The sequence below is a fragment of the Odontomachus brunneus genome, unplaced genomic scaffold (assembly GCF_010583005.1).
Source record: "Odontomachus brunneus isolate Ranch 3 - 2012 unplaced genomic scaffold, Obru_v1 Obru_scaffold_024, whole genome shotgun sequence".
NCBI lineage: Eukaryota > Metazoa > Arthropoda > Insecta > Hymenoptera > Formicidae > Odontomachus > Odontomachus brunneus.
In genome coordinates, this window is record NW_022639474.1 from 454174 (window position 1) to 480222 (window position 26049).

The 26049-nt window shown below is 38.7% G+C and overlaps 2 protein-coding genes across 6 annotated transcripts in view; one reads left to right on the top strand and one right to left on the bottom strand.

Moving 5' to 3' along the window:
• Positions 1-26049, bottom strand: part of LOC116842314 — a 187908-nt gene that overhangs the window by 81752 nt on the left and 80107 nt on the right. For both annotated transcript variants that reach the window (XM_032811349.1, XM_032811350.1), the window contains 4 exons: positions 15523-15628; positions 15297-15339; positions 825-929; positions 606-656 (listed from right to left, as the gene is read on the bottom strand). The gene's annotated coding sequence lies outside the window, so the exon portion shown is untranslated. The remainder of the gene's footprint in view (positions 1-605; positions 657-824; positions 930-15296; positions 15340-15522; positions 15629-26049) is intronic.
• Positions 1-26049, top strand: part of LOC116842311 (adenylate cyclase type 5) — an 81811-nt gene that overhangs the window by 23735 nt on the left and 32027 nt on the right. For all 4 annotated transcript variants that reach the window (XM_032811322.1, XM_032811323.1, XM_032811326.1 and 1 more), the window contains one exon: positions 23820-23969. In XM_032811322.1, the coding sequence (XP_032667213.1) occupies positions 23820-23969 (150 nt within the window). The remainder of the gene's footprint in view (positions 1-23819; positions 23970-26049) is intronic.

Genomic DNA, 26049 nt, shown 5'->3' on the forward strand with positions numbered 1-26049 from the left:
ATATATATATATATATATATATATATATATATATATATATAATTATGTTTACTGAACGTTAACATAGATTAGAAACTTGAAGAAATTATGAAAAACTCTGATACCTTTAAAAAAGGATATATTCAATAATTCAAGTAACTAAGAAATAAAATGTTTTTTTTTAAGGTAATGATCTTCTAATAATTTTGAGCAGTGTATGGCTAATAATTTTGAGCAGTGGACGACACGAACACAATTAGAAATACACTACACTGAGAGAAGTGTTCGGAAATTGTGTTTATGGATGGATAGTAAATTAATTGTAATTGGAAAACCTATTTTTAATTTTGGTGATAAATACTACTATAACTTTATCTGTTAATAATCTTATGTATACTAATTTTGCTTAGAATAACAAACAAATACTAATTTTTCTTGAAAAACAAGATATGACTAAGATGGAAAATGATTATAATTTGTAATAAGGAATTATTTTTATTGATTAACAATTATTTTTCTCTCAGTGTACATGCAAAAATCTACAAGCAAGGTAAATCGCATTGATTTCGAGTGAAAACCACTCATCAAAAAAAGCCCGTCACCTAAAATTTTTGTTTCTCACTCACCGAAATACCGAAATACCGGGAACTCAGAATCGACCACGTTCTGCTACAGTTCTGCAACAAAAAGATAGCACAACCGATTAGGTATGGCAATCAGTGCGAATACGAATGTGTTTTAATTCTTGGCTTAATGTTTGTAACGATGTTTATTTGGACAATTAGTTTGCAATTATAAAGGACTCAATGGGAGAGTATAGTGGTATGGGAAATTTATCGACTCACCTTCAAGCCGATCCTGTTTGCCCGAACCGGATATTCCGATGCAGCATCCGCATTCACCGCAAACTAAATCTCCCGGGAACCGCACTCATCACTTGGCCATAATCTCTGAAACAAGAAGCAACTTTTCTAGTCAGTTATATCGATAGACATCGAAAGATATTAAGCTGAAATCATCGGCTCAGGATAATGCATTTTATCTTAAACCGATGAAAACAAAAGGTGGTAATTACTCTCTAGATTCGAAGATTGTACAAAACAATCACACAGCATGATGATTACGCGTGCGAAATAACATAACCCACGCACATTTTGATTGATTTGGAAAAGACGGGAATCGCGCACGACACCAACCGATCCGTTTAACCTCGCGTCAAGAACTGTTGTGTGATTGCTTACGCTCGCTCGGCAGTTCCCGAGATCACATGACTTTCAACCGGCGAATTGCGCTCGAGATCATTGTTACGTTATCTGTTCATTAAACACTTTTTTTGTCAATACTTGGCTCGAGCCTCCCAAGATTTGTGTTTATTTTGAGAACTTTTTTTTTTCTTATCATCCGATTGTACCCAAAGGATCTCTCTCTTCTCCCGTTTAATTTAACAAATCAATAAATTTAACGTTAACCATGCCGTAAAAAATTAACGTTATATACTATTTTATAGTATTTAATTCCTTCTTGACATTTAAACTATCAATAATATATTTATCAATACAATAACTATGATATTTTAATTATTACTATTATTATTATAATTATTTTAATTATTTTAATTTAATTATTACTATTATTATCTTTCGAAATACACGGAAAGAAGGATATAGTGGCAGCGTAATGGCATCACTCCAGTTATCTTAGTGTAATGGTAATGTGTATGGTATAAGTTACTTTGGTGTATTAACTACATCAATGAAATCGTTTTGGTTGTGACAGCCAGATATCGTCACTGCTGCAACGCCAATAACTTAGCAATTGCTCAGTGGTTGCGACAACTACATAATTAGTTGTTTCGTATCTTACTATTGAATCCGGTTGGGACAATTAGATTTATATGTGGGCCAACCATACTGTTTTTCCCGTGTAGGAAAAACGTATCGCTGGTCGGCTCGTGGGGCTCACAGGTGATCGACGACGTCATCTTTCACGTCGCGTCTACTCGTGGATTAATAAACGGGAAGGGGACCTTCATTGCGTGAGGTGTTCCGATAAATAGACTCACTGCTAATTCCACTATCTCCCCCGGGAGGAGCACAATTTCTTGTCTCCTCTGCAATTTTTTTTTCATTCGTTTGGCGGGAAGAAAAGTTTACGAGGTGAAATCAAGAAGGGAGGTCGATCCGGCGTTTTGACCCTTATCTCGACCACCCACTCTCTCGACGACGATCTTTTCCACTCCAAAAAGTGCCGAGCGCGCGCACGACCTCGACTCGTGGCTAGCAGCCCTACACGACGACGACCACGACAACGACCACGACGACGCGAAGAGAGCGAGGATCATCCCGAAGGGTCGCTCGACCTGTGTGTATCTTAATAGCCACGACAACTATCGATTTTGTTACTAAAATAATTCGGCCCGAATATAGCACGCGGTGTAAACTACCGCGTGACGTCACGCGTCAGCGCAAATAGCCGTCACATCACTCGGATGTGTCATTTTTTGATAAACAGCTGTCGCTTTCAAAGGGCAGGAATCGCGCGCGCGTACGAGAGAGAGAGAGAGAGAGAGAGAGAGAGAGAGAGAAAGAGAGAGAGCGATAGTAATCGTCGATTAGAACGTAATTATCAACATTGTGACTGAAATTTCAGTCAAATACATGACGTTCTTCGCTACCCAACATCACGCGAATCAATATTCTGTAACAATTCATTATCATTTCATATGTAGTATTAGTATTAGTTTTAATATTTTATAAATTATTTTAAATTTATGCTGTATGGGTAACAATCCTGTTGTTAATAAGGTTTTGATTGCATTTGCGTTACATGATTGATCAAAACTCTATATCATTTTTTTCGAACTTGGGTAACTTAGGATTAACCTGTGTCATTTAAAAACATGGGGTAAATTTCTAGAGTAGGTGTTGTTGCAACATCTTGTCGAAACGAATGATCTTTCCACGGTTCGAATTTTGCGCAATAGTAAAGGGAAAAATAATGAAATAGCACGGCCGAGTAATCGTCTTGTAGACGCACAATGTCTGTTATGTTTCAGGTATATCGCCGCGGTGAGAGAAAGGCGAATTGAGGCGTTTGCCTTCTTCCAAACTGATTTTCGTGATAATAACCACGCAAAAGAACCTTATTTCGTGGCGAGATTGGGTTAGCGCGAAACGGTTATGTGCTTCGTGTGGGCTGCACAAAGTGCAAGGCCAATGTTGATCACGGGAACGTCGTCGGTGAGGAGAAGAAGCGCGAAGCGCGATGAGAGAGCGTGTGTGTGTTGCGCATTTATGCGCCGTCCGTGTGCACACGGCGTGGAAAAAGCGACGGCAGAAGCTCTGTCGATACTGTCGTGGTTGTACCCATCATCGTGGATTTTGCCGGATAACGCGAACAAATGGAAAAGCGCAGGCTTCGCGTCTTTTTCGTACATCACGGCGGATGCAATGAAGTTAATAGAAACGCCTTGTCCCGTTGCATTTCCATCTGCCTCCCGCGGGATTTCAATCGATTTTCCGTACAATCGACCGCTCGTTCGCGAAAAAAGAAAGTTACAGCAGCGGGAGCGATTCAGCCACGCTTGCGGTAAAATTAGAGAATTTTCTCGAATCTCTGTCGCGGTGACTGCGCGTACGCGCGTTGTAGCTTTTGATTCGTTCGACGCTATTCATTTGCTTCCCAATACAAAGTCCTGTAAAATGTGCACTCACTCACTCTCTCTCTCTTTCTGTCTCTCTCTCTCTCTCTCTCTCTCTCTCTCTCTCTCTCTTTGCATTCAGGCTTTATCGCGACTAACTTATCGTCCCATCAACGATTTATATTTAGATCAAATTCCAACGATTTCGAATTTCTGCGCATGACGATTTATGACATTTCGCATTTGCAATAATGACACGTCGATCTTCGCCAAATAGCAGATTTTATCGTTTCCGCTGAATGAAGCTATGATTGAAATATAAAAAGTGCTATACATCGAAGATAATTTCAAGAATAAAAATTTATTAATTTCGAGTAGTTGTGGGATTAAATATCGTTGCGGAAATTGATTATGCAAATTAGGTAGTAATTAACATGCCGTGTGCATACTTGAGCGTATAATGCTTCTTATATGTTTGAATGTGTGTATGTTAGACGCAGGCAATGTACCGTACTTCTAACGTACAGTGTACTTCCGACGTACAGTGTAAGAATCTAAGCAAAACCTGATAAAAAATCACGCACACAAATCTTGTGTGTCTGGTGATTTTTACCTAATTTATTGATCTTTATCTGATATATTGGTTGCTGTGCAACTAACATTAAAAAATTGTATGGAGAAAATATTGTAGTAAAAATTGCATTTTTTTTGCAATGTTTCTTATAAAGCTATACTGAAATTATAGTGTAAGACTATACGGAAATAGTAAATTTGACCATTTATTTGATACACGATATGAAAGATATTCAAGTAGTTACAATGATTTTTTAGTAAAAAGTCAAATGCACATAATATTTTAAAATAAATATACAGTAATTTCGATTGTAATTCTGTATGTTCAAAAATTACAAAAATTTTGTTGTAATTTTTACTACAATATTTTTCTGCGTGAGTATTTTTTACAATGTTTTAACTGAAAACGTGATAGACTTTGACAATATATCTTGTAATATTTTTTCCTTTTTGTGATATAAAACTGTTATTCTAAAATTCTTATTTTAACAATGTGAAATTACCATTAGGAAAGAAGTAATATTACTTTATTATAATTTTCCGATAAGATTTTATTACATTTTCCCAGGGTATTCCCCAGAAATATCTCAAAGATGTGCTTAAAGTTTTTTTCTCGTGTATTTTATTTTACAATTTAAAAAAGCTGCGAAAATTCGCGGATTATATGAGAAAATCGAGCATATGTAGCTCGATCAGTTTTTTTTAGAGCACAGAGAATGTTGGGCAAGGAAATGTTTACACAGCAAAAATATAGAAAATGTTACGAAACAACTTTTGGTTTCTTCTGATTTATAATCAACAAATATTTTCTTGATGGGTGCCATTAACATATTTACTTAAATCTACATTCTCTTTATTTAAATTAAACATTGTTTACTTGATTTAAATAAACAATATTTGATTTAAATAAAGAGAATGTAGATTTAAATAAATATGTTAATGGCACTCATCAAGGAAATATTTGCTGATTCATTATATAATTTTTCTCTCAGTGTATGCGCATTAAAAGTTTTTGTAAAATTTCAAGTAAAAGAATTACAAGTTTACCTAATGTTGCGGAATTTTTATCAGATCCTGATATACAACTAATAAACTAATTTATCTTAATTAAAATATAACTGTTAATTGGCAACATAACTTAGAATATTGACCAGGAATTTCTTAAAATTTCACACTGTGCGACCTTGCGAACACGGAGAGACGGGAAGTGCGCACAGGCGTTTGTGTAAGAGACAAAGAAGATCGAACGGAATATAGCTTCGCGAAAGCACCGTCATTTCGACGCGGGAGCATTCGTTTGTGCCATTTGTGCGCTTGCTTTTACTATTTAGAGACTGGGAGACCGCACAATGCACGCACGTGAGAGTCCATACGGAGAAATAAATCTCGCTCGTCACGCCGCGACTGAAATGTATGTTGCATGGATTAACCGTCCCGCGAGAGACGCGTCTTTCGTGCAGTAAACTCGCTGGAAACTGTCTGCAGAAGAAGTGCAGCTTGCTAGTAACATTAATAGTTCGTTTCAACCGGCGTCGGTTGACTTTAATCTCCGTACTACTGTCAACTTCGTCGCCTCTTCCAGGACGAGAAGTCGGAAAGAGATAAAATTAAACTTCAGTTACACTCGACGTTGATCTACTCCCTCCCCTCGCGCAGACGGTTATCGAACGATAACGCAATTACGGCGCTTATGGACCAGCTCTTTCGCGAGCAAAAGCGCCTCTAGAATTTTGAAGAACATTTTTTCCGCAGACTCGCGCGATTTTACTAGCTGTTTTTCCGAGTTCGAAGCTCGCTCTCGACTGCCGCCGCAACGTAATGCGAAAGTTCACGCTTGCATAACGTGTAAGCGCGCGCGTTTAATCAGAATATCTGAAAAGCTCGATGGAACGCAGACCTTTCCCTCGAAGGCGCGTCGCGGAGTGCTTTCGACGTCGTTGCGATCGTTGATTTATATATTTTCAGCGAAGCAGGTAACTACCTGCGGAAGTTGAGGTACTAGTAAATAAGGATAGGAAGAGTTCCGTCATAAAAAGCGACGAGGTGAACTCCGCGCTGATGAAAAAAAAGATTGCCCGCGGTGGAATTACGAGTAACTCCGTTCGACGCAGCTTGGCAGCATCTCTTTGGCACATTTTTGTATGCGCGCTTCTAATGTGCGAGGGGCCGAAGTCAAAGGAGTGACACGACGTGATTACTTGCAACAGAGGATACTTTTAGCAAAACTATCGACGTCGATTGTGCGCTCCAGCAAACGCAACACCGTTCATTAAGAGGTTACTCTGAGATGCTAAAGAAAACGTCAGAATCACTGGTTTGTTTTTTCAACGCAACTATAAATTATGAACGATTTTCTTTATTTACAATGTTCAGTACACATGATTTGATGGAAAATTTTATGAAAATGGCTTTAAAAAATATTAAAAACTATTAAAAATATATATTAAAATATTAAAAAATAGTCGGATTGACTTCTAATTTGACACACATATTCTTAACAATGTCATTTAAGGCAACGTAAGATTTTTTGGATACAATTAATCACTTTTTTATAATAATAACCTTTAAAGTTAAATTTTGTTTTACAAAAGTCGAATGTTTGTCTTCAGCTTGCTGTAACTTTCACAATTTTTCATTTCTCTCAAAAGCCCTATGCGTTGCATCCTAGATAATGTTGTTCAGAATATGTGTGCTAAATTAGAAGTCAATTAGATAATTAATTTTCGAGACATCGTCTACGCCATCAATGCACGTTTCCGCAAAGGAGCTTTGCAGGAGATTTAATAATCCGGTTATTTTTTAATATTCTTTAAAACTATTTTCATCAAATCTCCATTAAACTATATATATTGAACATTGTAAATAAAGAATATTGTCTATAATTTACAGTCCAAAAAAAATAGTGATTTCTGACTTTTCAATGTCTCAGAGTAGCGTGAATCCTTAAAACCTGATCTACAATATACTCTTTGCGTTTTATTTCTTGTCTTCTATCTTTTTCTGGCTTAAAGCTTAAGGTTTGTGTCAAAAAGAGATAAAGAGAAAGAAGCAGGAAGCAAAGAGCATATTGTAGATCAGGCTTAAGGGAATATTGAAAACTTTACCGACAGAACACTGACATTTTTCTGCAAAGTTTACGTCGTATTACACAGAATTACAAATGCTTTTACGCAATGAAAGTACGTGCAAAAATAAATAGGAGCATTGTTCGATATGTGACGAAAACAAACAAGAAATTTTTAATGTAAAATCTCAAGCTGTCAGCGTAATATTTGTCTAATCCAAAAATTCCGCAGCTTGTATATACTGAAAGTGTGGTTGCTTATAGAAAAATTTAGAAGAACATTGCTCTACCTTTGCATTTGCATTTGGAAGCTTAAAAATATCGAAAAAGATTTTTTGCAGAAAAATTTCTACACATATATGGTTAGGTTTTCCGTTGAATATGGTAAAACAAAGCAACACACATTCATGTAAGTTCTGTATATACAAGAAATACAAAAAGGATAGCGTGATTTTATTAGTGACGATCGTCTCTGCATTATCGACATCGTTCGAGTTCGTCATCGACTCCAGCATCCCCTTAAATCAGATTGAGGAGTTGTGTGCTCGTTAACGTCGCTCCGCAATGATTAAGCTTTTTACCGCGTGTGCACCCGCGCAAAACAACCGTTTAATTAACAAGGATTTCCAGGCAAGAAGCTTTAATAATGTTCATTATCGTTTATTTGTACGAATCGTGTCGCACTACGTCGAGCTAGCTGCGACGACAAGAAAAAGCTGTGAGGACAAGTTTCTTTGCGCACTTTCACATTCTGGTGAACATTTGGGTTTCGGTGCGTTTGCCGAGAATAATTGGGGAAAATGGAAACGTCGTGATGTCAGACAGAGATTACGGTCACGAGCACACATTGACAAGGGGCAAATCGAAATAGGAAAGACCCAAGGATGTTGCAAGCAGTCCTTTAATTACGGCACAATCCCGTAACAAGAAACCCGATCGCTATGACCCCGGCGTTGGGTTCCCTCGTAAAATCGCGACTTCGCCTGAAGATGTCAAGGAACAAAAGAAGCAAAGGAGGAGATAAAAGCCGCACCAAATGGAACGTCCGGCTGAGACTGAGGTAATGACAGCCCTTGAGAGAAATAACGTGAAATTTTCTTCCTCTTGCACAAGGAAAGGGATACGGATTAATTATAAAATACAGAGGAAATTTTTAATAAGTTCGCAATATTAAAACGCGGATTACTCATTTGAGAAGTTCACATTACTTACGAAGCTAAAAAACCAAACGAAGTTAATACAGATACTAAAGCTCCGTGCATACGCGGAATTTGATTAACGGCATGTGTGGAACTAACTTATAATTAACGGTATTTAAAATTAACTTACACGTCTACCGACTGACTTGAGTCAAGTAACATGACGAAAACCAACGTAAATTACGCAATTCGCATTATCAAGGCGAATCTGGATAGACACGGAGAAAATATTATAATTTTTTTTTCATATAAATGCTATTCGAATTTATTATGTTTTTGATAGTGAGAGGGTCATAGCTTCTAAAGACAAAAAAACTATTTTTTATGAAATTCTACTATAATGCTAATCTAAAAACATTATATACATTTTACTACAAAAAATATGGTTGGCACCAAAAATAACTATAATTTTAATTAGATCAATCGTCTTGTTCTCTCAGAATGCGGTTACAGAATTCAACAATAATTTTTCCTGCAAAATACTGTCCGTATGGCAACCACTGGCAGAGCTACGTCTCCCTCGTCGTTTCACGTACAAGATGCTCTCGGAGCAAAATAATTGTTTATTTACTTTCGACTCGGGAGAGTTGCCATAATACTAACGAATCGTAACGAGCTCCGGCATAGCATGTATTCATTTTAGTAGCGGGACGTAAACTCGAATGAGCGCGAGCGCGGTTTCGCGTCCCGCGATGATCCACGTGCACAGGAGGATAAGTCTCGGTCGGGGCGCATCTCCGGGGTGAATTCTCACGAGTTCACAAAGCGGAAGTCGCGTGGGCGGTCACGGCAATCGGCCGCGAGGAGCTCGCGAGGGTAAGGTGGAGGTGCAGTATAACGCAGAAGGGGAAAAAGGCAAATCGATATTTCTTGCATGCTCGAGAGCATTCTCGTCTCTCAAGTCGACTCCTGTCGATACGGTTAGCAGCCGACGGGGCTCTCGACGCAGCCTGACGGGACTCGAAAACTAATGACGAGGCGCGCGGGCCGGTGTCGCTTAATAATTGTCACACCTCCGACGAGGCGCAGCGAAAAACGGGCCAATGCGGTGAGAGACTTAATCGCGCGATTTGTCATTTTCTACGTAACTACATTGCGTTTGACAGATGGGCCCTTCCCACGCGAGCGGCCTTCGGGTGCATCGCGACGTGGACTCGTGCCGAGTGCTTTCTCATTCATTTTCATTATCATTGGACGCACGTAATATCCGCGCGTAATACGTCGCAAATGCGAGTGCGCTGTTGAAAAATGGCCCGTGTAAACAGTGATTCTTTTGCTGAAGTCTGATTGAGACGATAGATATGCACGTAAATATCGATTCTATTTTGATTTCATCTTACCCTCGACGTATAAATCACGAATGCAGGAATGAAATTAAAGAGGCCGCGTGAGAGGGAATTAATATTCGCGCGCCGTCACATGTGAAAAAATATAATCAAGTCACGCTCACACGAATTCCCCGCGTTCCCAGCTCGCCACGAGAAGACAAATGGTATATTAACTCTTTTGCTATTATATATAATTTTGTTTTTCAAAGGTGCAATTTTTTATTTTATCTTCACTTTATTAAATATATTAATATAATGAAGTTTTAAGAAAAAAAAAATAAAAGTTTTATGTTTGACGCCAAAGGAATAGGGTAGGAACACTGATGTCCCACTGAGATTTTTAGCAGGGCATGTCTGTCCCAATGGTAATTAGTAGAGTGATAGCTAATGTCTTCTGAATGTCAGAAAAGTTGTTTATTCAATTAAATGAAATTGTTATTACAGGTGGGGAAAACATATGTCTAGGGATATGTACGTCTAGGTAATTAGTAGCGAAAAGGTTAAAGTCGCGCGCGTGACGTTTTTCATGTCACGTGCGGTGACATGAAAGACGTGCGATTTTTCGACCGAAAAGCCGCGCTTTATCTATCGACACACGCGCAGCGTCGACTGTACCACCACGAAGCAGCGACGTGTCCTTTCGTGTCGGGTTCATCGATAATCCTGATGGATCACTCGTCGTGAAAATATCCTGCGTCGAAAACGCGTTTGGTTACGGAGTAAACTTACGCGATGATGGATCCGAGTGCGTTACAACAAATAAAATAATCGAAAAATAAACCCATGGTATTTCGCGGAGTAATTTCGCTCGGACGATCCAGGAATCGACCTCTCCCAAAGTTCACGACGACGAATCAGCCGATCGTTATCCGGCATATTTGCACAGCGAGGCAAAACTTAATCCTTTCATATCTCAGGGAATATATGTATCGTATGTCTCACTTACAAAAACAATTAATTTTTAAAGAAATAATCCTGTTGACTTCCATTTTAGTTTGTTTTAGAGACAAGTCCTTACACACATATGTAAAAAATTGTAATATTTTTAAATTTAATATTTTCGATAAAATATAGTTATATAAACTTTACAAAAAATCCAACTTTTAGCTAACATATTGGCAACGTCTCCTCAGAGGAGCAAACATTTCTCCGACTCGCTGAGCGAATTCACAGAAGAGAAGATCGCATTTCGCTGCTTATAAAAGTTATATAACTACTTAACTATCGATAACATATAGACAGAATAACAGATGATTTTGACTTAGAATCGAAAATGAGTATGTTAAGGAATTCCTTACAGTCACAGTCTGAGATCTATCATAATTTCGATCACAGAAAAAACCTAACCTAAATTCATATTTTAAATATAACAATGTTTAAGCTTTTCATGGCCGTCATCTTGAGTCCAGTATTTTAAATTTCTTAATTTTGATAAAAAATTTAGAATCAATCAACGGCTACAGAAACTTCTGTAATCGTCTCAATGTGAAATATACAATAGAAAAATCTTTCTTCTAGAAAAGTCGGAGATGTGAAAGAGTAAAAAAGAAAAAAAGAGCTATTCTGGATTAAACTGAAGATGAAATCAGCGACCCCGAAAACTTCTGTAATCGTCTCAATATGAAGTATATCTTTTCTAGAAACGCCGGAGATACGAAAAGGTTGAAAAGAAAAAAAGGAAGTATTCCGAATGAAACTAATTCTGAATTAAATTAAATTTCAATGCTTTAGCTTCAGAGCGAAATTGACATTGCAAAATTGTAGCGCGCGAGGCAGCGAATATGTCAGCAGCATCGTCGCCGTTGTTGCGATGTGCCACCACGCGTTGACAGCATGTTGTCTGCGTGCTGTCTAAATCATGCAGCGGACAATTCTTTAAGCGGACGGTAAGCGAAATAGCCAGCTCGTGTGTTTAAATGCACCGGAAATGGCCGGTTGTGAAAAATTTACGCGCGCGGTTGCGAGCGAACGTAAATCTGCACGCGTGCTCCCCACACCGTGTTCCATCGCGTCGCACGACAAGAACGGGCAGAGATAGCGTCAAATATCACGTTAAAGCGAACGTTCGCGAAAGCAGCGGATTTTTGCAGAATTATAATGCAAACTGTGTTGCATTCAAATCCGCCCGCATTGAGAAAATCGGTTATGAAAACAAAAGCACGTTCGCTGTTTGATGATAGATTAGGACAACAGATCGAACAGTTGTTGCAAATCATTTCTCATCATTTGTCATTTTAACAAACACACATTGTTTAAGATGTTTAGGTTAGGTTAGATTAGGTTGCGGATATTTTATTAAATTAGCAGAATTTTTTCTCAATGTGTGTGTTGCCTCAGCAAAAATGACTTATCCTATATGACTGGATCCTATCGATATTATTGGAAACTTCGAGAAAGCATGTTGCTGCTGCCCTTTCGCGAATATTTCTTATTATGATACCGTCGGTTTTGCGAGCGAGTTCGATAATACGCATTTGATGCGAGGTCATATGCGAAGTGTATAAAACATGAAGGAGGTCGCGTATGTGTGCGTCCGATGCGGAGAATCGTTCTTCTCCGGAACAAAAAAAAGCGAAGGAAAGCGAAACGAAGGGAAAACGACGTCGCTCGAATGTATCAATAGCGAGAACGCGAATATGCATGGCGGAGCTGCAGTGTCAGGCTCAAGTAGTAGAAACCTGAATACAGTGCGACAAGTCACGGCAGTTCGTGCATTTCTCGCTTCCCTTGCACTTTGCGTTCAACTGCGACCGGTAACGGAAGTTACTCCCAACAAAATTGCATCTCAGATCTGTTAAAATTCTCTCTGGAAACACGCATTGAACGAACACCTATTCGAAACTGTCGGAAACATCGAGAACGAAAGGGTCATGCAGACCTGTATTAATATATCGAGAGAAAAAACATCTAAAAAATGAAAAAATATTTATTCAGCAAGTACTAATAATATATTAATCCAATACTCGTACTAATACGAAATATTTTTCAATATTTTGCAATTTTCTTCAAAAGAGAGGATATTTTTTTAAAACCTTAGCTTCTCATGAAAACAATGATTTATTGCACTTAGAATTTTAAAAGAATTTAGATTCAAGTATATATATTATTAGTATTTACGGAACGTAAATATTCTTATTTTTTGGATATTTCTTTTCTCTCAGTCCTTACTTAAGACTTATTTTACGTGAAATACTCAGATCTTTATTCAGAGTTAAATTGAAATATTTTAGTCGAATTCTAACAGAATATTTTTATATTTGTAAAGGCGATTCAACAGAAAAACCCTCATCCAGCTCTGAGTTCAAATCTGAGTTTTTTACTTGAAACAAATTTCAAATAATAGCTATTGATACAAGCTTCAGTGTTAGACCTGAGTTTTACAAATAAAACACGTGATGATATATTTGCAATAGCAATCCCAATTTCCGCGAAAAACTCCCATTTAACTTCAAACTTAAACATGAGTATCTCATTTAAAACAAGTTTCAAGCAATCATCATTAATCCGAGTCCAAGACGCACGCATTAACGAGACTTCCGGCGATATATTTAGTAAGAACTCATAATGAGAACTTACATTGCAAAGAAGAGTGAGAACTTACGGCGCGACACAAAGAAAAAAGCTAAGAAAGAGATTGAGGGTTGGTTGTGCAGTGAGCACGAATCGGAAAATTCAATTGACGTTTGCAGTCAAAAGGGTTTCGGCGCTCGAGCAGGAACGGGAAATATGATCAAATGAGAGAAAGAGAGTCTCTCTCTCTCTCTCTCGTGAAAACAACGCGAGGAGATTTATATATACGTTCGGTCGGAAAAACGACGTTCCTCCATTTGTCTCATTCACCTCTGCTCTCGCGAGTTCGCTCATAATTGAGTACGATCCGCCGGAATGACGGAATCGTCGTCAATTTCCGCGAATGTCTTTAGAATCATCGTTATACGCGATATATACGTCGATAAGTGTGCCATTGTGCCGAGATATTACGGCGTACACACAATGAAACGCCATTTAATGCCAGTTAAATTTCAAAAGGATTTCTTACTCCTTCACGTTGGAAATCAATGCGATTTATGTCTACACATGGACTATGTAATAGGACGCTTTGAGAGAACGTTCCTAATTATATGTTCATCGTTGCGCGTAGATATCCAGAGCCGCGTCCCCGGCTCTATACCGATGAATTCACTGTTTTATTTCAATCGTGTCTCTATCCGTCCAGCGTCCGCCATGTGTAGCGTCTATCAGCATCCTACATCGCTCGTTCTTCATTTACCGCATCATATTGCATTGCAGTACACATACGAGCATGGTAATTTTGACGGAGATGAACTTATAACTTATTTAATGTGAAGTACGCGATCAATGCTGAAATATGTTTGCGAGCCGCGTGTAAACAATCGCGAATCGCGTGTAAACAATGGCGAGCTGAAGATGACAGTGCTTCCCGTGTGATCGCGCGTGAGAGACGAAGAGAAAAATTGAAAATATTCCGTTTATATCGCGGTCAGTTACGTTTTATCAGAACATGAAGTTTCCATGTCGTATAAACCTTCGAATGGAACAAAATAAATATGCATGTCGAATTTAGTGCAAGTTTCGGCCGACTTGACATATATTAATTCGTTGTGCATGAAAAATTTCGAAAACTAGTGATCGCGACAATTTTAAAATTTATCCCGAATAGTAACTGCACAGAATTCTGTATGCACAGTGGCGCAATTTTAATGCAAATTTTGCGCTGCTCGAAACTATTAAAGAGTAAAACAAATAGTAAGAGCATTAAATGAATAGTTTCGTCGGATAGTTCTAAAGTATAAATTAAGAAATTTCGGTATGCGGAAGATCTTGACGAAACTTTTATACAAATAAGCTGACTAGTGATTAAGAAATTAGGAGATTAACAAAACTATTTTCAGTAGATATATATTCAAGAAAAGAGTTCAAATATCTATTAAGTAAAATGCGAGCTTTTAAAAAAATAATCCCCTGATTGTTTCGAGTAGTATGTTTTAGGTGGTATAAATAAACACATGCAAAACTACACTGAGAGAAAAAAATATCTAAAAATATATTTACTCGGTAGATACTAACATGTTTACTTGAATGTAAATTTTTTCATTTAAATAGAATGTATAATATTGCTTGGTTCAAAATTGGTTTCAAGAAAATGTTTTTGTCCAAATTTGATTGTGAAAATATTCTTATATCCAGAATGTTCTTATATCCAGATATGAAAATTTTCTTATTTAAAGAATATTTTATGTGTAAGTAAACATGTAATCTCAGTACCTATCGAAAATAATTATTTTTAATTTCTTATTTTTAATTTCTTATATATATATATATTTTTAATTATTTTTAATTTCTTATATATATTTTCTCTCTCAGTATACAAGTATATCGCATTGATTTCCCTGATATGTTTCATTAACGCATATCATCAACACATTCGTGTAAAAACACGATAGTGTTGCAAAACAGTAATATTTAAAAAAATATTTATTTCTTGGACTCACCGAAATATCGAGGACCTAAGGCCAGTCACGTACCGCTACAGATCTGGAACAAAGAAATATAGTTTTCTTAGATACTAAGATCAACAAATTAACGAAAAAATTGCACGTAGATATAAACGTATTAACTCCTTGCGATCGTCTTAAGTCAATAATTTTTTAATCTCGACGAGTATGTTGCTGTATTTTCATTCGCAAGGAGTTCAACGAGTACGTGAGATCTGCGAACCTTCGAGCTAATCTTGTTCAGTCCGGAACTGGAGATCCTCTAGTGCGGCATTCTCGTTCACCGAAACTATACCCCCGGGAGTCGCCATGTATATACGCTGGTCGATCTGAAAGAAAAAATAAATTTTATAATTAGTCACGTGGAGATACACGGAGAGAGAATTTTGTAAGTAATCCTATAGTAAAAATTACTATAGGATTTTGTAACAGAGAAATAGATCGACATTCTATCGCAATTAACTATATTCTCATTTTACGTGTGTCGCTTATATTTTACTTATATGTACCATTAGAAAATGTGCTATTTTTCTCGTGAAATTTGTTATATTCCTCAGCAAAATGAACATTACTAACAGTCTATTTCTTGATTATTAAAAACAGTAAAATTGGAAAGAATTTATATAAAAAGAAATTATAATATCCTCTCCGTTTAGATGCCAATATATCAAGAGTATAGAGACTCGAGGAATGGATTACAGTCCATTACTCCTGAATTATAAGTGGCCGTCTACAATATGTAAAGTTGGCGTGAGTTGGAGTAAGAAATAAGTTATTTCGCTTTTATGTCTATAACTCTTTTACATCGGAAGTATTTCCATTAAGTAAAAAAATACCTCAATTAGTTTACTTCTTACGTCTTACTGCATATTTTCATGGCTATTGTAGAATAGACTTAAGAGATGCCGACTCGACAAGTAACCATGACATATGTCCAGAAATGAGGAAATTATTCCTTAATAACATACCTACAATACATCTTAACGATCGTACATCACATATCTCGACGCTCCCTATGCTTGTTACGCGCGAAACTCACGTTTGATGGACAAAAGAACGCGTGAAACGCGGAGCGATATTGATCGATGCGTCAATGGCGACTCTTCACGCGAAAAGATAAAAAACGGGCGTGCAATTTGTGTCCCTGACTGTTAGACCCGATCTACAATAAATAGAGTAAGGAATAGGAATAGGAGTAAGACGAAATGGAAATAATTTATTTCGCTTAGTCCCTTACACCAATAAAAGTTTGTTCGTCTATATCACATGGAGTAAGCTTGAATTAAGTAGTAAGAGCTGGAGTAAGGGAGTAAGCGAAATAAATTATTTCCATTTCGTCTTACTCCTACTTCTACTCCTTACTCCATCTATTGTAGATCGGGCCCTAACGCCGCGGCGTAACAGTGTCGCGTTTCTGCAAATACGCGCTCTATACACACACACACACACACACACTCTCTCTCTCTCTCTCTCTCTCTCTCTCTCTCTCTCGTGAAAACAGCGCGAGATTTATATATACGTTCGGTCGAAAAAATGACGTTCCTCCATTTGTCTCATTCACCTCTGCTCTCGCGATCCGCTCATAATTGAGTACGATTCGCCGGAATGACGGAATCGTCGTCAATTTCTGCGAATTAGTTTTATTAACTAACTGACGCTATCAGTCGATATTCGGAATCGCGTGTATAGCTCTAGCGTTATACTATTTATTTCTTTCTGATTATCACAGGAATTTCTAATTCCCGATTAGTAAATTTGACGATCGCTCGATTCTATTACTATTCGAGTGAGATGTTGGTAATGACAAGTGTAAGAGACGCCGACTAAACCGTTCGTATATACGAAAAAACGAGGAAATTACTTACCAATGATACCCTGACGATATGTCTCAACGATCGCGTATCGCATATCTTGACGCTCCCGATGCTTGTTTACACATGAGATTCACTTTCGACAGACAAAAAACGCGTGAAATACAGAGTGCTGCTGATCGATAAGTCAATGACCGTTGCTCGGCGCGGAAAGATCGAGAACGGGCGCGTAATCGGAAACGAGCCTCGACTACTAGCGCCACGGTGTGTCGCGCTCCTATAACTATATACTCCATATACCCTTCTCTCTCGCTCTTTCTCTCTCTTTCTCTTTCGCTCGCTGTTACTGACGCTACCGTCCAAGATTCAACGCCGCGTGTATCTCGTGTCATATTTTCTTTTTATTTCTTTTGAAATATCATTGAATTTCTAATTTCCGACTAATAAATCCGAGAGGATCGACCGATTCTATTACTAATTGAATGAGTTGAAAATAAGACACGACACGACGCGACAAACATCGATTACACGTATAGAAAAAGGAGGCGATTACTTAGTGATAATATCTTGACGATATGTCCCGACGATCGCACATCATTCTTTCGGCATTCTCGATGCTCGTTTACGCACGAGACTCAATCTCGACGGACAAAGGACGCGTGAAAGGAGGAGCGATGTTGATTGATGCATCAATAGCGGCTATTCGGTTGCGCGAACGAATCGATATCCAAGATGGCTATGTAATCGATAACGATTCAACAGATCGGTGTACATACTCAATAGGTCGATAGGTACTAAATATTGTCGAACTGTCGCGATCGTTTCTCATCTAGCTGTCATATTCAGTCAACGGACGACAATTTTGTGGCGTTTTCGCGCGCCGACACGAATTTGTCGTGCGATGCATTACATTCGCGCGCGTTCACGACATTAGAATTAAAAACTGAGATCATTACGTCGCTCTTTTGATATCGAGGGAAGTATCGTCCTCGATCTAGTGATACACCCATGAAACTAACAAGTAAATCTACCCAAAAGGTAAACTCCGATTTCTTTCTAATTTGGCACAAATGTAGAAGTACATCAAATATTTAGAGTAATATTTTTTCATTTTGGTTCATTTTGAGTTTCACGTTTATAGCTTTTTAATATTCTCACTCCTATCATCAACAAATACAACAAAAATACATAAGAAATAAAATTAAATACAAGATATAGTTAAATAATTTTAACAAAATCGGCATAGCTGAGATACGAACCATTCTAAATTTCTTTAGTCGAGATTCCAACCGAAATATTTTAAATCTGTGCTAAATTAGTAAAAAATAGTTCGAATCTCGGCTAAACCAAGAGAGAAAGAGAGAGAGAGAAAGAGAGAGGGAGAGGAGGAGAAAGAAATTCGACAATTTTAATTAAAATTTTAATAAAATCGCTAAGCATAGCTAAGCATAGCTAAGACACGAACCATTCTAAATTTCTTTAGACGAGATTTTAACCGAAATATTTCAAATCTGTACTAAATTAGTGAAAAATGGTTCGAATCTCAGCCAAACCGAGACATTATTTGTATAAATAACTTTTTCAACTTATTTAAACATTTTATTATTTATACAAATAATTTTACATATTTGACTTCATATTTAAAATCAGCAAATCAAAAATGCTTATATCTTGTATTCAATATTATTTCTTATGCTTTTTTGTTGCACTTGTTGATGATAAGAGAACATTAAAAAGCTATAAACTGCCTGTAAAACTCAAAGTAGGCCAAAATGAAAAAATATGACCTATATATTTTTTGTACTTCTACATTTGTGCCAAATTAGAAAGAAATCGGAGTGTAACTTTCGAGTAAGTTTGTAACCTCTTCACACTGAAATATACAAAGCGTCAAGTTGTCAAAATGTCACTTCTTCTTTGAATGTGGTCTGACTTTCTATATTAATCGACACACATAAGAAACGTGCAGTTAAGAACGATTAATACTGGACGAAGCATCGCGGACAAAAATTTATATTTGTCTCTTTTTACGTAAGTATTTGGATATGAGAGACGTAAAGTATGAGTGTCTCTATTTTCTTTTCATCGTCGTCGACGATATATTCGTATATGCGTCGTTGCTTTCATCCGCATTCGCCAAGTGATACACAATTCCCTCACTCGTGAAAAGACACTCGGTGTAGTTTGCAAGGCAACCGACTGATTATCCGTCATGAAAGGCGTCTTTTACCCGGTGCTTTTTGAGATCCTCCTGCGAAATTCGACCTCCATTACGGCAGACAAATCGGCCGAGGGGGCGTATTTCTCTCTTGGGTCTCTGGACTGGAGCGGTGTATATATGCGGGGGTGGCTCGACTGACCGGCATGTAATATTCAGCAGTGTCTTGTAGGATTCCCCTTGAAATTCGCAACGATCCCCGGCTAACGCAGGTCGGTCGCGAATCCCCCGTGAGACAGTGTAGCCCTCTAAATAATTAACTTCATCCGCAACAACCAACTCTACTCGTACTTTACCGACGTAGCGAAATTCTAATTGATACGCAGGAAAGTATCATCCGCCGTAATTCAAAATTACCGGTTAAACCGCGTTCTTTTATACTATTGAGTGTGATCGTGCAAAAAGGACAGATCGGACCGAACAGCGCTATTATTTTTACTATATATAGAAGAGTGCACACTGTATACTGTACTCTATACTGTACTTCAAGTTAATATTACATGTTTCAAGTGTTTTATAAGTTTACACGCTAAGAAAAAATACTTGAGAATTTATTTGCGGAATAAAAGTTTCGTAGAAATAAATTTCATTTTTCACACACACATACATAGAAATAAACTTTATATCCCATAGGTAAATTAAAACAAATTTTTTTTCTATATTTTTTCAAGTGTTCTTTTCCACGTATATCTGCTGTAAGTTTATCGCAAGCATAAAATTTAATTAAAAATTTGATTAAAAAAATACTGAATCTCTCTCCTCTTCCCTAGTAATTTGATATATTTTTGAATTTCAATCAAGAATATATCAAATTGAAACAAGTTTACTTACGAACTAATTTATTTTTGAATAGAGTTTTATAATATTCTTGCAAACAGAATAAATTCTTTTTTGAATACATGATAATGATATTTCCTCATATTTGTAATGAATATACTTTAAGACTATCATCAAGAAAATATTATTTGTTGAGGGATAACTGTTGTTCAAAAGAAAGAAAATAAACTGAGCAATCGCTGATAACTGAATGCCGAAGTAATAACGTCGACGCGCGATGAAACTGCAGTTAGCAGAACAATTACACGCTCCATTGCGTTTCATTACTCAACTGTTACTCCTCGCGCAGTCTTCGTTGAAAATTCTATCGATCTGTCAGAGTGTTTCCTCGCGAAGAAAAAGTAATTGAGTCGTCTGAGGATCTAAAACTCCGCGAAAAACCTAGCTCGTAAAAAAGAAAAAGTTTAAAGAGATCGCCCGGGATGGCGATCCTACAGGTGGTTGCGAATAAATCCGCCCAAGATTACAAGTAAGTTATATGGCCACGTGAAGCGATTCCTCGCAGGATCTGGTGATTTCCTTTGAAGCTTCGCCACGTAGGAGGACAGATCGACCGACCGACAGATCGACCGACCGACCGACCGACCGAACGATCCCTTTTCCCTAAGTAGCAGTGAACCTCCACGAAGGTAGATCAAAGAGGCGCGCGAATACAAGTCCCCGTACATGGTGTCCTGATAATAACCCACCATAGGCGTGCAGAGTTTCATTAGACGAGGAAGCTGTGCGCGACGGTGTCGTATACTTGCACCGTCGTGTGCGACAATCTCGGCGAAACTCCGCAAACTCAATGAGCCGTCTCTTTGACGGCAGCACACGGGTCCTTTGGCCCGATATTTTTCCGCTCGCCACAGGAGCGTACGCGATTAAAATTTAAATCCCACGTCACGTGAAAGATTACAGATCGTTTCGGCGAATTTCAGACGGTGTGATTTCGCGTGGAAAGAACAATCACGTCGGCGGGCGTAATTAATACCCGGCAAAAGGTTACGCGGACGTTACGTTCCACTTGCATCACATCTTGCGGTTATTTTTGAGTTTGCCAGTTAGCCGCCGATGTAATGGGAGCACGACGCGCGAATTTTCATATTAGCGGAATAAAATTACGTAACGTTATCGTGCGCGTGCACGCGATATAAACAGAGACTGCAAAATAAAGGGAGGCGGAGTGGCACTTTGTGAAAAATCTTTTAAATATTCATGTATTCTACTTTAAATATTCACGTGCTCAATATTTATTTGTCTAAATAACTTATAAAAAACAAAAAAAAGTTAAAAGCAACATTTCGATATTCAATTTCCGGACTACTCGCTCATGTAACAGAAATCGACGAAAACCTATTCATGATATTTAGCTCACATTCTTCCACGTGCGATAAAAGCGTAATTACTCTTAACCAACATTGCTCCGCGACTACCGTATCTTTATCATTTGCGAAACATTAGCATAAGTTGATTGAATCTAAATAAGCCGAAGCACCCACGAAGCTCGAATTAAGGGAGGGAAGGAGCCGAAGCAAGGACTTCGCGAGAGATCTTATCATTCTCCGCATTATATCCCAAGACTGTGCGGCGGGCAAAGAGCAGTCGCTAAGCCAAGGCACGCAAGATTTTTTAAGGGCTTCGTCATTTACGACAAGGCAGCTCGAGGGAGGCACGGGCATGTTGTGTGGGCGTGCCTGTTAAAACACTCCGATAACGAGTTTCTCCAGGGATAGTACGACGGCGGGGCGAGGTTACCCCCAGGTGCGCCACATAAACATTGCCGCGGGCTTATTTAAATATTGACCAAATGCGTGAACGAGTTTCGCCAATGGGCGATCACCCGGCCACCCTCCCGGAAGAACTCTCGCCGGTCTCTCTTTTAATTCCTCTTCACCCTCGGTAGTACGGCCATCGATTTTCGTCTTTGCGAGCTCGACCGTCCCTTAAACACCCATATCTCTCGTATGAAAAAGAAAGCTAGGGCGGCTGCTGATCCTCCTTCATTTCACATTGTGTTTATTGGATCGTGTAACGAGAGAGTTAGCCGGCGGGGACTCTCGGGGCTCGGGGTCTAAAAATAAGGGCGGCGTCAATCGGCGCCTCAACCCTCGCGAGAGATATTCATCATGAACGTGTCGATTGCCTACGCTTTCTATTCGCACTTGCTGCACTCTGTGCTAATATAAGTGCTCTTATGTAATATTTAAAATGCAAGAGTCGCGACAATAATAAACCGAGAGGTCGAGATGTGATTGCGATCGTTGAAAATAACGTCAAAAAAAAAAGAAAGGGAAAGAAGCGCGAAAGGTCATGGAATATCTATTATTCACGGATGAGTTGCAACGCTTATCGAAGTCCACCGTTTAATTGCTTACATCCGTCGGGAAGATTGATCTCTTTCGTTACCAGAATTAACGTGTCCTCTTTCTCTTCTCTCCCTCTCTCCCCCCCCCTCTCTCTCTCGTTCTCTCTTTCTCTCTCTCTCTTATCCTCCGCAACCTTCGACGTTCGAGACGTTGCCCCTATTCATCCTCTCCTTCTCTCTCTCCCTCTTTCTCTTCTCTCTCTCTCCCTCTCCCCCCCTCTCCGTCTCTCTCTCTTTCTCTTTTTCTCTCTCTCTTATCCTCCATAACCTTCGACGTTCGAGACGTTGCCCTTATTCATCCTCTCCTTCTTCGTCCTCTCCTTTAATCCCCTCGACCCCCACTTTGCTAATCCAGTATTAAACTTTCTCTTCCTACTGCGCGTTCCTTCTTCCTATCCGATCCATGGCTTACGGCCACTGATCCGGTATTAAAGCTTTCCTCAGAAGTCTCGTTTGCGATCTTCACCCCATGACACCGATAATCCACTCGTTCCTCTTCATCGCCGTCCGCGAACACGTGTCACGTTTCCGTTGTTATGAACGCGCGAAATGCGACTAACTTGAGATTTCCAACCATTTTCTTCTTTTTGTTCTGTCTACTAAGATTATGATCGATCCGAGTAGAAAGAGTGACCTCCTTCCAGTCAGTAACTCAACAAGAATTCTGATTATTGGCCAGTGTTGGCCGGCTAGTTTTTTACCAATACCGAATCAAACTTTCTTTTTGTACAGAATTCTGTCAAATAATTTTTATCGTTCGATTCTATTATACATATCAATATATCATACATAATATCATCATAATATCATCATCATAAAATAATACACTTTACTATTCAATATAAAATAACGTGAAAGTAGAGTTGTGTTTAAGAAAGTAGAATCCCTTCATATGCAAACTCATTCATTACTGAGATAGTTGTAGCTTTACTTTTTATTAACATTTTTTCTTGCCTAATTTCTGGCCAGCAAAGAAATATTGACTAATATTTTTCGGGTCTTTACTAGACAGAAAAATTGCTAACATTTATTTACCATTTCTTGTTGCCTAGTCTTCAGTCAGTGTTTTCTTATTTAAATTCTATACAGTTGCTGTCTAATAAATTCTAGCCAGAAAAAGTTGGCCACTCACCAGTTTTTTCCAGGAAATTTTTCTACTTGGGTAATTTCACGAACGCTCGCGGCGGGAATAATTAAAATTAACGCGGGAGAAAATGTCGGGAGTGCGTGCTGCACGTCAGAGAAACGGCGGTTGAATCCATTTGTGCAACGAGTCTAACCGTGAAACTTTATATCTGTTTCAGCTGTTGAGTTCGATTGTGGTGGTTGGCGGGACGAACGTGGCCGGCGCACTGACGCATCACCCACGGGAATTGGCGCAAAGACAAGCGTTCCTCGAAACCCGACAATGTGTCGAGGCGCGTCTCACCACGCAGCGAGAGAATCAGCAACAGGTACGCGGCCGTGTACACGAAAAATCCGTGCAGTCGGTTGGAATTCACGATGATCCCGCAGTAATTCCGGTGAATCAGGCGGAAATTCTTCTGTTAACTCGAACATCGTAATTTTCTATCAATGGCGAACAGCATGCCTATATGTGGTAGCGCGCGCAGGCTGTAAATACGAGAGAACTATTTTAAACCGTCCGCGTCGCAATATATAATTCTTTAATCGATGTCGATGGAGCAATGTCACGGAAATAACGACCGTTGTCGATTCTCGCGGCATGTCATTCCACCGGTTGTTTGATGTAATTAACGTCGCTTTGTCGTTGGCAAATTTCATTTATATTTCCTCTAAAAGTCGGGGGACGTCTAAATTTCTGTAAATTTCCCGCTAATTGCACACCCGGCAAATCTGGCGAATCGCGAGAAGCAATGAATGTTATCAGCGCAAAAAGAAAAAGAAAGAGAAAGAGAGAGAGGGAGAGAGAGAAAAGAAGCTTAATGAACGTGCGGAATCAAATAGGTAATTGCTCTTTAAGTGGTACTTTGTTCAAATTATGCCGAACAACGCGCGCTCGTTTACAATTCGTGGTTTTCGCGAAAATTTTATTCCGTGAGAGAACGTGTTGAGCGATATATTGCGGCCAAAATTATTTTACTGTATCCGATTTGACGTTCGCGTAACTGCCTCATTATTCCTAACAAAAGCTTTGTGTTGCGTGTATTAAAATAATACAGCGCGCGTGGATTGAAAAGCGCACGTTTCGGCTGCAAACACGGCCGGCCGATGGAGCAAAGCCGACGCCGAATTTATTTTGCGTGGATGTATTGCTGAACAATCGAAAAATAATGGACGCAGTGTTTGCTGAAACGCTGAACTTTCATAAAATACAACGTGTCGATCGTTCGTCTACTATTTGTTCGGGCGGGACGTATTTTTGCGGCTTGTTTCGCTTTGGAGCAATTCCCTCGTGTTCGTGTTAATTCTTAAAAAAGAAAGAAAGCAGAATGTTCGTTGGAATAAACGCAAACGAAAACAATTTCCTTTGTCTTTTTTCAGACGACTGATTGCATTTATTTTTGTTTAATTTTCGTTTTGTTCTCTCCCTTTTTTTTCTCCTACTGTGACGGATAAATATCCATATGATTTAAAATATTATTTACCCGTTTGCATTTCATTTTTTCAGTATTACACGTTTTATTTTATAACATTATTTATCTTGTCATGCCATAGTGCGTTATTTTAAATATTATTTTAAATATCCATTAAATGTTGTTTTCCGCTCTTTTCATACGTGCCCGAGCAGACATGTCCGACGCGTAAAATGTCGCCGTCGTGCGAATTGCGATTTTTCCGATATCATCTATTTTCAATGGCGCACGGACGGAATAATCGTCGCGAGCAAGCCGCGAAAATCCATCGCAGATAGCGTCTTATCGTGCATCGCTCATAACTCCGGCGTCGTTATGATCCCGACAAGGTGCTCCACGCTATTAATCAGGGAATCCGTGACCGGTCACGATACTCATCGGCTATTGTTCACGCCAGCTTGTCGTGCGTCCACGGTAATCTAGTACACGTGGTGACCGTCTCATTGCCGCGTAATGACCACGACGTCGAATGTGCGCACGCATTTAACGACGATGTACAAGCACCTATGTCGACGTGCATCCAATCCCTACGTTGGATTAGACGTATGGCTCTGATAATCAAGGCCTGGCCGCGGTCGTCCGGAACCAAGCGACGCGAACCAAAGCTGTCGCTGCGAAAGCAGCATCAATTAAGAGTGATATGCCAGTCTGATGTTGTTGCGCACGGAGAAAAGATTGTGGTAAAAATTACTGCGAAATTGTGTAATTTCGCAATATGCAGAAATTATAATCGCAATTATTATATATTTGTTTAAAACGTGTGTCACGCACGTTTGAAATTTTCCTGTGAGGGAAAAAGTATATATGAAAGAAAAAATATTCGGTGAGTAATAATAACATGTTTACTCATATTTCAATTTTTTTATTTCAACAGAATAAACCGTTATTTCCAGAAAAAGCCAAGGTTTACGGAAAATGTGTAATTTCTTATTTGGAG